We start from the raw sequence: 13,106 nt of genomic DNA, 5'->3' as shown, positions 1-13,106 counted from the left end.
AGGCCTGAAAAATGCGATAGCAGAAAGGCTGAGAGGGGTAGGAGCAAGCACAAGAGATGTAGGGAGCATGCAGGGAGCCTCTACCAGCATTCAGAAACAGCAAAGATATTCAGCTGTCGTATCTGCCACCTTCACTTAACATGTACATAACATATAGAGCTATATATAGCCCCATTTATTTACATATTCAGATAGAGACACGACATGCACGTACTTGTATTTGGATCTAGGTTCTATATTGAGGTGCTGGCACTCTTGCACACATACACTCTCTATTGCTAGATGCTTTAAACGTCTATATGACAGGATGTCAGAAGGTCAGATTCTCAAGATCTAATTTGGTTTTCAGTCAAACCAGATGAAGCTTTCACTTGTGGGAAGATACTTTACCATTCTGCAGTAATCCTCTCCAATGCTACAGCATTGCTACTGAAACAGGTGGCAGTTTGGAACATTGCTCTCAAATACAGAGAGCTTTTTAAATATATAGATATAAAAATATATATATATAAAGGCTGTGGGAGTTCTGCCTGTGTAAAAACCTGAATAAAAACTTAAGCAGGAAAAAAAAAGACATTTTTATCCTGGGCAAAGTTTTCTGCAGTAGCAATTCTAACTACTACAGGAATGCTGGGGTGCAAGCTGAAGTGGTTCATACCACCACCATACAACATTGACATGTTCAGATCTAAAGATAACTTGGCTGATACAGGAACAGATGGAACACTGCAATACATAGCACTGTTCAGCTGAGAGCACGCTGCAAACTGTATAGCCATAGACTCTCATCCTCTCCAACATGACTTCTCTCCTGCCATGGAGTGGAGTGACCTACGAAATGCAGAGTGAACTTAGTCTCTTCAGTGAGAGCACAGAAATGTTCTCATTTGGGAAATCGCCTAGTGAGCAAAACATGTGAACTCTGTTTCTCAGTACTGGAGCAGCGTTGACTCAGCCCTCCTGAGGCTTGAACTTGTGATACTGGAGGACTTGCAGAGCTGCTCCTTAGGGATAACAACATCATGGAAAGATGCACAGGGGGAAATCATTTGCAACAAGCAATGCCACATTTTATTCATGCTGCAAAACCCAAGGTCTAGGCTAGGAATCAGCCAGTCTACCCAACAGCTTTCCCATAACCAAGAATTTCCAGTTATGCAAAGGGCTTTCTGCAAACTCACCCATTAAGATATCATGTGAATGCTACAAAACCCCTAGGAAGAAACCAGCATGGTAGAATAGAAAGCCTCAGGGGCAGAGTCTCATTCTCTAGTCCAGTAGTTCACAGTCTTTCTTCTTCTGAGAGCTTGTTTCAGCAAGGTTTCCACAGTTCACCATTTATTGATCTATGTACATGGTAAAATCATGCAATTCAGCCAATGAAAATATTTCATTCAAGGACATCATTAATGTTCAAAATATCAGACCACTTCAGCACAACCATAGGAAACCCCTGTATAGGGGAAGCAATAAAGCTGTTCCCTCTCACATGAGGACACCTCCAGGAAGTACAGTGGCAGGGACCTGGCAGGACTGCTGCTTTACCAGACTGCTCTCTGCTACACATGCACTGAGTCCTTGAGACCTCTGTCTCAGAAGGAATTGCTGGTGCTTTGTCCAGATCCTAGCTTTCAGCTGGCCACAGGATTTGAAGAGACTGTATGGTGACCTTTGGGTTGTTACTTAGCAACCTGAGTCTAAGATGTAGTGAATTTACTGGGCTGCCTGCAGTCAAGCAACACCAGGACCAAGGCCATAGGGAGAATTTTGTCATAGGAATAGAATAATCTGTGAAATATTATGGAAGACAGATTTTTTCCCTTCTACAAGTTACCATAAATGCAGTAGACATTGACATATGAGTCACACTGACCTATTTTCTAGTTTTTAAATCGGGACAATATCTTTGCAACCAATTTCAGAACCAATGAATGGGGAGCACTTCAGGCTCCTTCACAAGTTTGCTTTATTCTTAACTATTTTGTGCAAGAACCCTACCCTCTTGTGGAAGGACCATCCCTGTCTTTCAGGCAGAAAGAGGACCACTGCTTCTTTAAACTTCAGCATCCACTCGCCCATACCATCACACTGCAGAGAACCCCTGAGGCCAGATGCTTTACTTGTCCTCACGCACTACCTTAGTCCAAGGGATCTTTCAGCACAATCAGTGGGTTCTGTTAAAGAAAAGCATAATGTGGTGTGAGCAGATATCCACATCTGATTATTGACTTTTTAGACTGTATCAGTGCTGGTGAAAGTCACCCTGAGCCTCAGCAGTCACAGGGTGTCACCACTGTGAGGACAGACAAAGTAACCTCAAATCTAGCAATGGCAGATAAGATGGGTCCCTGACATCTGCTTTGTTGCAAAGATGTTTCTAGGAGTTCAGTAGATTTCTACTCTTACCATCTATCTAGATGAGCCACAGAGCAGGCTGTTGTACCTCCTGCCTGCAAAAGAGACCAGCTCAAAGCTGCTATGTCTAAAGTGGTTTGGAGGTTACTCTCCACCCAGCTACCACCGTCTTTTATTTCTCCAAACATCCCTCTAGCAGAAGGAAAAAGCATCAAGATGCTGTTGCTTTCCTTCAGCTAGCCAAGCACAAGCTAATTCCTATTGCTGCAGAAGCAGAAATGTGAGAAGGCCACCAAGGTGACTATATGTAACTGATGGCAGCTTGCACAGGACACTGCAGAAAACCATTGTGCAGGACTGCCCTTTGCACCCCCTGGTAACTCTCCCCTTCAGGAAGATGCTGTTTCAGACGTTCAGAACTGCCACTGTTTGATTTCCCAAGCAAACAGCCATCCAATGCATTGCGGCCCTGCACACCAGGACTTTAAGTGACAATAGCTGCATGGCTTAAGTTGTACTGAAACAATCATCGGCAGAGGAAGGCGCAGACACTTGCCAGCACTGAAGAAACCTTCCATCTCAGCTGCATGTTTGCAATACCTTAGTTTAAATCACAGAACACAGAAGCCCCCAGCATGTGAAAAAAGCACATAATCCCTACCTGTCCATGCCAGCACAGCGCCTGGGGATACCTCACCGTAAGTCAGAGCTGTACCATTCTTACCATGCCACACTGGTAGGATCAGGCCCTTCTCCAGCTCAAAGGCCCCACAGCATCCTCTGCTACGTGCAAAACTACCATGCCAGGAGCCTACAGCAATCCAACAGGACTACAGCCCCTGCAGTACCATTACAGCACACCATCATTAGCTCAGCACCAAAGCTGCCTCTTAGTTTTACCATATTTTGGCAATCTTCAATATTCAGCAGCCTTAAATACCAAGATGTAATGTGGTGTACATACATGTACACACATACTCTCAGTTTAGATACTACAGGGCTGGAGATACTCTAGGCTACAGGGAAACATTCACAGCACTGGAAAGTCATGTCATACTTGTATCTCATAGCATATAACTCCAGAAACCTCTGACTGTAGGATTTAAATACTTTAACCTTTGCTTTTTTAAAACCTTTGGATATCCAGGGACTGACTAGGAAATATCTGTATGTCATTTCTCCATTGAAAAGAAATGGCAACAAAACAAAACACTTTCAGTTACAAATAAGAAAAACACTGATATATTTGAAGAGAATATATGGTAATATAAGGTACAGTATAAGAGTAGAAACCTCTTCTTAAAATCTTGTTTTTTAAAGCTCAAGACATCTATACCAATGGAAAATCCTTTTCAGGGGCATATTGCAGCAAAGTTCTTTCTGTCTGTTATTGCAGGCATACAGAGGCTCTGCTGAGGGTCCTTAAAGGCTACTGCCAAAGCTGCATCATCGCCAAGGAAACCAGGGTTTTGCATACATAATTTGACTGTCAGAACAGTTTGGGAATGGATTGGAAATCATGCATCCACATCAGTGATCCCACATGGATATATATTTTCTTGCCTTTCCCTTCCCCTTTCCTGAAAGGGCCCAAATATCAAGAGCTCTGACCAGGAGAATGTACAGCCTAAGAGGCTGCTATGTTGTGTACCAAAGAAAGCCTCTTGTATGGAGCCTAGCCATCCACACTGCCTTCTTTCATCAACTACATGCAACATACAGCAGAGTCAAGCACATATATTACTATGCATGGTTTACACTGAAATTGAGATCCAACTAGTCAGCGCACATTCATACTCCAGTGAAAACAGAACTGCAAAGCCTGATCAGGACAGATTCCACTACACAGGCTATTTCAAGCATGCCTAATAGATGGAAAATGTGATGTAGTGAGAAGAGTGATGCCCCACTGATGATGGCATAACAGGTTGTAAGAGCAACTGTCCTGGTAAAGAAAACCCCTACACACAACCTGATCCACTTTCTTTTGGATTAAAAGCCAATTTAAAACTCTTGCAGCTCATTGCTGTCTTGGGACATGCTTTACATCTCTCATGAACAGGGAAAACTTCTTTGCCTAACAAGACAGCTTGTTTTTCAAGCAAGCTTCAGGAAGTTGGGAAATAGCAGACATGATGCTTCCTTCCATAACCCCCAAGAGATCCAGTGCAGTATGCCAGTGCGAGTGCAGTCACTCCAACAGGACAGTAGTGTGGCAACAGGTGATACAGGAGTAGGGAGCAGGAGGCAATGAAGCGAATCATCAAGATCAGCTTTGCCAAGCATCCTGCACCAACCTCTAACCTATCTGCACTGCAGACTGTCCCCCAGCAAAAGGTACTGCCAATCCCACAGGCATCGTTCCTCTAACACGTATATTCCTGCAAACATTTCTATTTGGAAGTCTGGTTTCTTATACTAGCCCTCTACAACAATCCTCTTATAACTTTTCAACTTGTCACCAGGTTTATAAAACTTTAAAGCTAGTGCTATAACAAACTGAAACAATGTTATTGCAGATGTAGGAGAGCATCTTGGGATGAATAAATTATAGGAGCCACAAAGAAATCACAACTATAACGGCTGGATGCTCCAAGCTGTCTATGCTGTGCAGATACACAGAAGGGAGCAGGTTTAGGACTGTACAGATCATAGGGCAAGAAAATTCAATGGCTCAATGTCCAGATGGAGATCAGTTATGAGTGGTGTCCCTCAGGGGTCCATACTGGGACCACTGCTGTTCAATATTTTCATCAATGACATAGACAGTGGGATCGAGCGCACCCTCAGCAAGTTTGCAGATGACACCAAGTTGAGTGGTGCAGTTGGCACGCCAGAAGGACAGGATGTCATCCAGAGGGACCTGGACAAGCTGGAGAAGTGGGCCTGTGTGAACCTCATGAGGTTCAACAAGGCCAAGTGCAGCGTCCTACACCTGGGTCAGGGCAATCCTCGGTTTCAATACAGGCTGGGGGATGATGTGATTGAGGGCAGCCCTGCGGAAAAGGACTTGGGGGTACTGATGGATGAAAAGCTGGACATGAGCCGACGATGTGCGCTTGCAGCCCAGAAAGCCAACCATATCCTGGGCTGCATCAAAAGAATCATGGCCAGCAGGTCGAGGGAGGTGATTCTGCCACTCTGCTCTGGTGAGACCCCACCTGAAGTTCTGCGTCCAGCTCTGGAGTTCTCAGCACAAGAAGGACATGGAGCTGTTGGAGCAGGTCCAGAAGAGGGTCACAAAAATGACTAGAGGGCTGGAGCACCTCTGCTATGAGGACAGGCTGAGAGAGTTGGGGTTGTTCAGCCTGGAGAAGAGAAGGCTGCAGGGAGACCTTATAGCAGCCTTCCAGTACTTAAAGGGGGCCTATAAGAAAGACAGGGACAGACTTTTTAGCAAGGTCTGGAGCAATGGTTTTAAACTAAGGGAGGGCAGATTTAGACTGGATTTAAGAAAGAAATTTTTTACAATGAGGGTGGTGAGGCACTGGAACAGGTTGCCCAGAGAGGTAGTGGAGGCCCCATGCCTGGAAACATTCAAGGTCAGGTTGGACGGGGCTTTGAGCAACCTAATCTAGTTGAAGATGTCCCTGCTCTTGCAGGGGGGTTAGACTAGATGACCTGGTCATCTTGGATTGGAGGTCCCTTCCAATCCAAAGCATTCTATGAAAACTGAAGCATTATGAAGGGTAACCATCTCTTATTTCGAATGCATACAAAACTTCTGGTTGTTTTTCTTATTGAAATAGTTCATTAATGTTTGAAGGGAGTCTGAACTGTCTGCTGTTAGAAAAACATGTCCCCAGAGATTACCTAGAGAGAGAAGGCTACAGTTGGAAGTATTAGCTTCTAGACCCACCATGCAGCAAGTACAATATATCCTGAACAGCCCAGTCCTCAGTTGTGTGTTGAAAGGACATGCAGGAGTGGGGAAAGACTTCCAGCTCTTTCTGAAGCCATTAGATACCATCAGAATCGGATTCACCAAAGCAGGGTGGTTGAACCAGACCATTAAGCTGATAGTGACTTTGGGCAGCATTCAGACCACATACCACAAGGACAGAAACCTGCATGCTGCTTCAGCTGCAGAGTGATTTGAGCTCCACGCTGCCAGTGCTCTTCATTCTTCTGGGTCAGAAGTACTGCTAGACTCCTCAATAACTTGGGCACCATACAGGTCTGAACATAGCACTGTCCAAGTACCCCTATATGCCAACAAACATCTATAAATACCTGCATGTTGTTCCATGCTTACTGCAATTCAACCACCTGTAGCAAAATGGCATTTACCAGATAACTTATCCAGCCCATTTCCTTTAAGGAGAACTAGGAGATACCATCCTTCCAATCTTTGCAGATCATCTGAGCTACTGAACATTGTTATGAAGACGTTCCTCCTTTCAGCCTGCCTTTAAATCCCCAACTTGCAAATTCATACAGGGTGTGAAAAGACTCCAGCTAGGCCTTTCATCTTCATGGCTCAGCACTTCCCAGAGGGTCTGCCAGTCAAATGTGCCCTCCCCAGTACCTATTTGGCCTGGCCCCTGGCATCCTTTCCCAGGCATTTCAATTGATGTCGCTGATCTTGGCTCAGCAAATAATCCTTCTAATCACTGACAAGAACAGAGGCTGCAGCTCAGCATTACTTAGCAGGGCTAAGAGGAGTACACAGTAATAAAGCATTACTCTAGCAAGTGAGCTTGAAAATACAGCTGACCACACACAGGCAGCAGCTGCAATGAACAAGAAGGTGCCATTGTTTTAAAATAAGGACTGTAGTTTTGGTCCCTCATCATTGGGAGATCATTACAGAGCCAGCACGGTACCTGTGAAAGTCCTGCACCCTGGCATGACTCCATCTTCTGAGCACAGTATCTGGGCACGGCCCCCAAGGAGACAGAGATGCATCGCCTTTGTATAGCAAGGCACCAGAAAACATAGCATGTACAGGCAGCTGCAAGCATTCTGTATATCAGAGCGTCTGGGAACTTCCAGCATAAAGACATAACTGTGTTGCCTTTGCAGAGAGCCCTGTATCCTCCAGGATTGAAATGTCACCAGATCATCATTTTGGGAATACAGTTCTCATGGGAGTGAAGGCAAGGAGTGCTCCTTAGATCATGGGTGGAACTGTTTTCCTCCACAACACCGCATCCAGCTGGACTCCTGTGGAAAACAACTTTTTGAATCATGCAACAGCTAGTCACTGACAGCACTTGTTCCCTGCCATCATGCAGCCAGCAGACAGCAAGGGTGCCAGGGAAAGGCATGGGAGAGCTGGGGGCTCTCCTCAGCCTGCCCAGCCCCAGCACCAGGGCCATTGTTCCCAAAAGGATGTCTGAGGATTAATTAATTATCCTACAAGGGGCAGTAAGTAATAACACTCCTTGTGGAACAATAGAAGCTATTTGGTTGCCATGACAACCCAGCTTCACTTGTGTGCCTTTAATTTATTCATTGCACAGTCCCTTTCCCAATCACACATGATGCCAAAAAATGCCTTGTTTTTCTTGCCAGTATCCATGTCCAGAGCAGGGGTAAGACACAGCCCTTTCCCCAGGGCATCTGTCACACAGAAGAATGATGCACATAAAATCCCTTCAGCCTGGAAACTTACATCACATGAGAACTCTTCTGCTCCCTAAATGTTTGTCCTTTAAGATGATTCTGATTTTTTTAACCCCTTTTTGAAGCTGCCTCACCATGGTGCTCATAGATATTGATCAGGTTCTCACATATAGCCACTTTATCCCCTATTCCCCCGCCCCAACACATGTAGGAAGGATGGGCAGGAGATTATGCTTGTCAAGACAAACAGAGCTCCAGGAGGGTTAATCAAAAGCCCAGAAGTGACATGCCTTCACAGTATCAACAGGAGCATGGAATGGACAGTGCTTGGTGCCCAGCCTGATCACAGCCATGCCACAACCATCAAAACACTCAATGTCCATCAATAGTGCTGCCCAAATTCTGCAAGATCCAGAACAGCATGTGGATGAAGATCTATGCCAGGAAACCTGCTCTGCCATGCACCCCACGGATATTATTGTTGCTGTTTCTCCCGAGCCCCGAGCATACACATTTGGCCTCAGCCATCCTGTGGCAGAGAGAAGCAGGTGTTCACTGGAGAGGGGAGAGCATCACATTCCCATGGCAAAGGTTGAAAAGTGTTGCTAAGAGAATGGCTACTAGCCTAGGACACAGCATGCCTGGCCACAGCTGCTCACAACAGGTGTATGACAAACCACTTGATCAACCTTTATAGTCCAAGGACACACCTCCAGCAGGAGGTTCATCCTGAACCAGCCTCTGCAGTGCTCAGCTACCTTCTCAGGTCTACAGAGGAAGATCAGGGCAGTTGTTACAGGTAAATTGAGAATGAAATCCCTCACTCACTCCCAATTACGTTTGTGTGAGCTGGGGTCTTAAGTTACAGGCCCAGACCCTAAATGGTTCATGCTGGCTCTAGCAAGGAGGGTGACAACTGGTTCATCAGATGGGAAAATTCAGGTCCAAGTTGAGATTGGGGGAGGAAATGACTCAAAGTTGAGCTCTGCCCTGACAAGGGAAAGATAGATGGAGCTAAGTTAAGCCATCTGGCTCTTCTAAGTTGAGCCTAACCTCAAGCACAGCTACCCAATGCAATGGGGACATAGGTCTGTACCTGAATTTCCGATTGTACATACTGTCCAGTGTCACTGTTACTAGATTGAGGTGTAACATGCCACACAGATAATTACAGTAATGGCGGGATGATAGCAGAGAGTCTGAAAAGAAACTTCCATATGAGAACGTGAAGGTTCATGGTTGGCCCTTCACCCTGGGTCGTATCAACATATGCATTCAGGATTTTCAAGCAGTTTGGAAATCAAAACAACTAGTCAGATTGTCTCGCTTTCCCTCCTCCCCGCCCATGCAACAGCAGAATAGCTGGTGGGCCAGAGAAACAGGCAGGAGAGTCCAGAAACAGATAAATAACTAGGACAGGAGCACTGGGAGACCAAGGTTTTAATTGACTTGAACAGCAAGAGCTCTAAACTGGCCTAGGAGTCTCCTGCATGGGTCAGGAACCAAGAAACAGGACAGCTGCTGCCAGGAGGTCCCTACCAGCCTTCCACTCCACTCAGCCTCTTGGAAAGGAGAGAAGTTTGGAGGAAAAGCCTCTGGAGAGGAGGAAAGAAGGCAAGGTTAGGCAACGATCAGCACAATCCATGTCCTCTGCTGGACGCTAAGGGCTTCTGAGAGACAGCACAGGCCTGGATGTGTACCCAAACCATGACAAAAACAATAACAAATTTCACCCCAAACCATTGCTATCTAAGCAGATAAATTTTTTCTTCTCTGTGGTATGAAAAGCTCCAGTCTATCAATGCCACCCAAAACCAGATTTCCATTACACGTCTCCCTTTCCAGTACAGATCTCCAAACAAATGCCAAATTACCACCAGCAAGCATGAAAAGCCACTGACTGTTTTTCAACTTGGCAGGCACAGGCTGACTGTAAAGACACCACTACCTTTGTGTCAACCAAAAAATACAACTCGCATCTACTCTTTTAAGGCATAAACATTAGTGGCTCCCAGAGGTGGCTATGCAACCATCACAGAAGGATAAGGGATGAGAATCTACTCTAGATAAGATGCCACTAGCTCCGGAGCTGCCAGCAGAGATCCCCCATCCACATGTTCACAGATAACACCAGGGATACTTCAGTGTGCCAGTACAGACAATCACTAACCCTACTAGAAGTTACACCACATTAGGAAGTGAACTACAGTCTTTCAGCATGTCCAACCACATCACAAGTACCACCAGCAGGGGTAGGTGTGTACCACAGAGGTCCCACATGCCAGTCCTGTCTTGCAAGTGTTATTTCAGTGAGTTCAGGATTGTTTCAGCCTGGGGCTGGGCTGAGGCTGTGGGGACAACTGACAGGCAGTCCCAGTGACACAGGCCACTCATCAGGTGGGAGGAGCAAGGCTCACACTGAAATCAGTATGCTGAGAAAGAAATTAGGAAAACACACCCTTATTTCCTATGGCCCAGTTAAGTGTTTTATTTTCTTTTTCAGCACACTACACGTGGAGAAATCATCCTTGAATTCCTTATGCTTTAGTGAGGAAGAATTCTGTCTTAAATCAGCATTCCCATCACCCCACAAAATTCTGTGTTCAAAGCAGAAGAAAGAGGTACTTCTTCAGTACCAGACAAATGTCACTCTTCAACTTCCCAGCTGCAGGGAAGATCTGTAGTAGGAGGTGAAGGAAGTAGGGGTGTGACTACCCTGCTTTTCAGAAGGACACCCTGAAATCTCAGATGGCTCCAAGAAGCCATTGTCTTGGAAGCACATCTTGACCAGAAAATGGAAGAACAGTTTATTAGGCTTTTTTTTTTTTTTCTTTCCAAACTTACCATGTTGACTTCAGAGATCTGGTCAATGCTGGAGATATGGATGCTCATTCCCACTGTGACAGGGTTACCTGAAACACAAATGGACTGGATTAGGACCATATTCAAACCCTCCTCCCTTGTCTGCTATTAAAGAATTGCCTAGAAATGCTTGGATATGATTTAAAGTAGCCTCACATTCCCCAGGTGTCAAGAAATGGTTCCAAGTCACATGTGCTCAAATGATTAGAGAAGAGTACATTTCTTTAACTCCCAGCCTTACAGACTCCCCCTAGAAGTAGTGCAGCCTAAGCTTGATTCCTTAATTCCTGGAAGTTAATTACCCCCTAGTTATACAATTATCTCTGGTTATTCCAAATAATGCCTTCAGAAGCCATCAGCAGGCTCCCAATGGACTTGCATAAGGTGTTACTGATTGACCACACAAAGAACATAGCAATCAAGCCCATGCAACACATGGGCAGGAAAGATACTCCAGCTCACTCCTCCATCACTCTGTCAGCTCCGAGTGCTCAGTCTGAAAACTCCAAGTGAATTTTAATATCCAAGATATTAGGCAAGTACAGGGACCAGATCTATGAAGTGAGAAAGCAACATTTGTATAGTGGCTTTTCAGAGCAGAGCAGCACTTAGATTAGAGAACAGATTCCCTATTTTACCATGGGCATCAGGGCACATGTCACCCCACATCCTCTTGCCTGCAGCCACAGAGCTGTGGTAAACATCTGTGCACGGGTTTGCTGGGAAATTCAGATATTCCCTTACCCAGTGACCAAGCTACACTCATGCAGCAGTAAGTGCCACTGACTGCAGCATGCAAGATGAGCTTGTGAAGAAACACCGTACAAGGGCAGTCACAGCCAGACCTATTGCCCTCTCTTGCCCAAGTGCAGCAAGAGCTGTATTACCACTTCCCACAAACCTGTAGAGTCAGGGCAGAAACCAGCCATTTCAGCCAATTCTTCCAGATGTGTGGGCATCCCAGCTAGATCCAGACTCATATCCAGTTCTACTTAAGGCCCTCTGACTAGCAGCTCCCACAGCCAGGCAACAGGACAGCCCTTTCAGTGGGATTTAAGCCACATAAAACAATTTGCAGAGATACACATCCACTACCAAAACCAGCAAAAAACCTCCTGTAGCTTGAGGTGGAGTTTGAGTGCTACCCCTCTCCTGCCATCCCCACAGCCCGAGCACAAACCTAATCCCACCATGAGCAAAGCCCCTCTTCTCGCATATGCAAGGTGGAAAATGATTCCTTGCAATGCAGTACTAGAAAGGGAATGGCAAGCAGTTATGCCACTCAAGTTATTAACTCTTCCATGGACTCATTAGTAGATCTAAGTGCTGAAATATTTACAGATAATCATGAAATGGCTTAGAAAGTAATTAGGAGATTGGGGGAGAGGGGAGAACCACACAACTGGAAATTAAGTGATTTTTTAATTATGTGTTACCAGAAGTAGGGAAGCAGTGTCATTAGGGCTGCCTTGTGATTGGGTGTACTGTAAACCGAGACCCTCTGCTGCAAATTAAGCGGCATTATCCTTTAATGGAATATGAACAACACTGAAAACATCAGAATCAACAACTGTAATTAGGCTCTGCTATGTAAATCTCCTTAAAGAGGCAGTGCTCTTCTCCAGCTCACTGTCAGGGGTGCCAGAGGCAGGGGTGCTCAGGAGACCTTGCAGAGCCTCTGAAAATCCCTACAAGGGTATGCTCCTAACCACATCTTTGCTGTACAGCTACATTCATCTTTCACAAGGGAACCAGGTGGGAAAATAACCAAGAGTCACTCTGGGGAGAGCTGATTCTCCTGCATCCTCCCTTGCGCCAGAGGCTGACAGTGGCACAGGAAAGATTTTAAGGAAGTCTCATTTTGGTAGCTTGTCTTTTTTTCTGAAATCAGGGCCTTGTGATAGAAGCCATAGCAGGAGGAGGAAGTCACCGCTGCCCTGAGGATCTTACAGACTAATTGGTTACAGGAGGAAAGATGGGGCCACGCACAGGGCTGCAGCAGAGCTGGGGAGAAGCCAGCTCCTGACTCCTGAGCCTTTCTGCCATTCAATGTTGTTTCCTCCAAGAGTTGCCCTACTGCCTGCTTTGCTTCCAATCTGTCACCACCAGTACTTGTGTCACTGGTTATGTGTCCCCTCCTTCCTCAGTGCAAAAAGTGGTTCTTGCCCCACCCCGCTGTGCAGGAGACCCACTGAAACCACCAGGCTGGGTGGTTATAGCAGGGAAGCACTGACAGTGGTGATATACAAATATTTGTCAAATACAGAGTCTATCCAATCTAATCTATCTGTCTAGACATTTGTGCTGTGTTCATCACCATG

The 13,106-nt window shown here is 45.6% G+C and overlaps 1 protein-coding gene across 2 annotated transcripts in view; it reads right to left on the bottom strand.

The window, feature by feature from the left end:
• LOC140658462 (gamma-aminobutyric acid receptor subunit beta-4) overlaps positions 1-13,106 on the bottom strand; it is a 75,959-nt gene that overhangs the window by 37,840 nt on the left and 25,013 nt on the right. For both annotated transcript variants that reach the window (XM_072876922.1, XM_072876923.1), the window contains exon 3: positions 10,768-10,835. In XM_072876922.1, coding sequence (XP_072733023.1) covers positions 10,768-10,835 — 68 coding nt within the window. The remainder of the gene's footprint in view (positions 1-10,767; positions 10,836-13,106) is intronic.

Source organism: Ciconia boyciana, chromosome 12 (genome assembly GCF_034638445.1).
Source record: "Ciconia boyciana chromosome 12, ASM3463844v1, whole genome shotgun sequence".
Lineage (NCBI taxonomy): Eukaryota > Metazoa > Chordata > Aves > Ciconiiformes > Ciconiidae > Ciconia > Ciconia boyciana.
The sequence above is the reverse complement of the archived record's forward strand: the minus strand, read 5'-3'. Positions and strand labels throughout refer to the sequence as shown.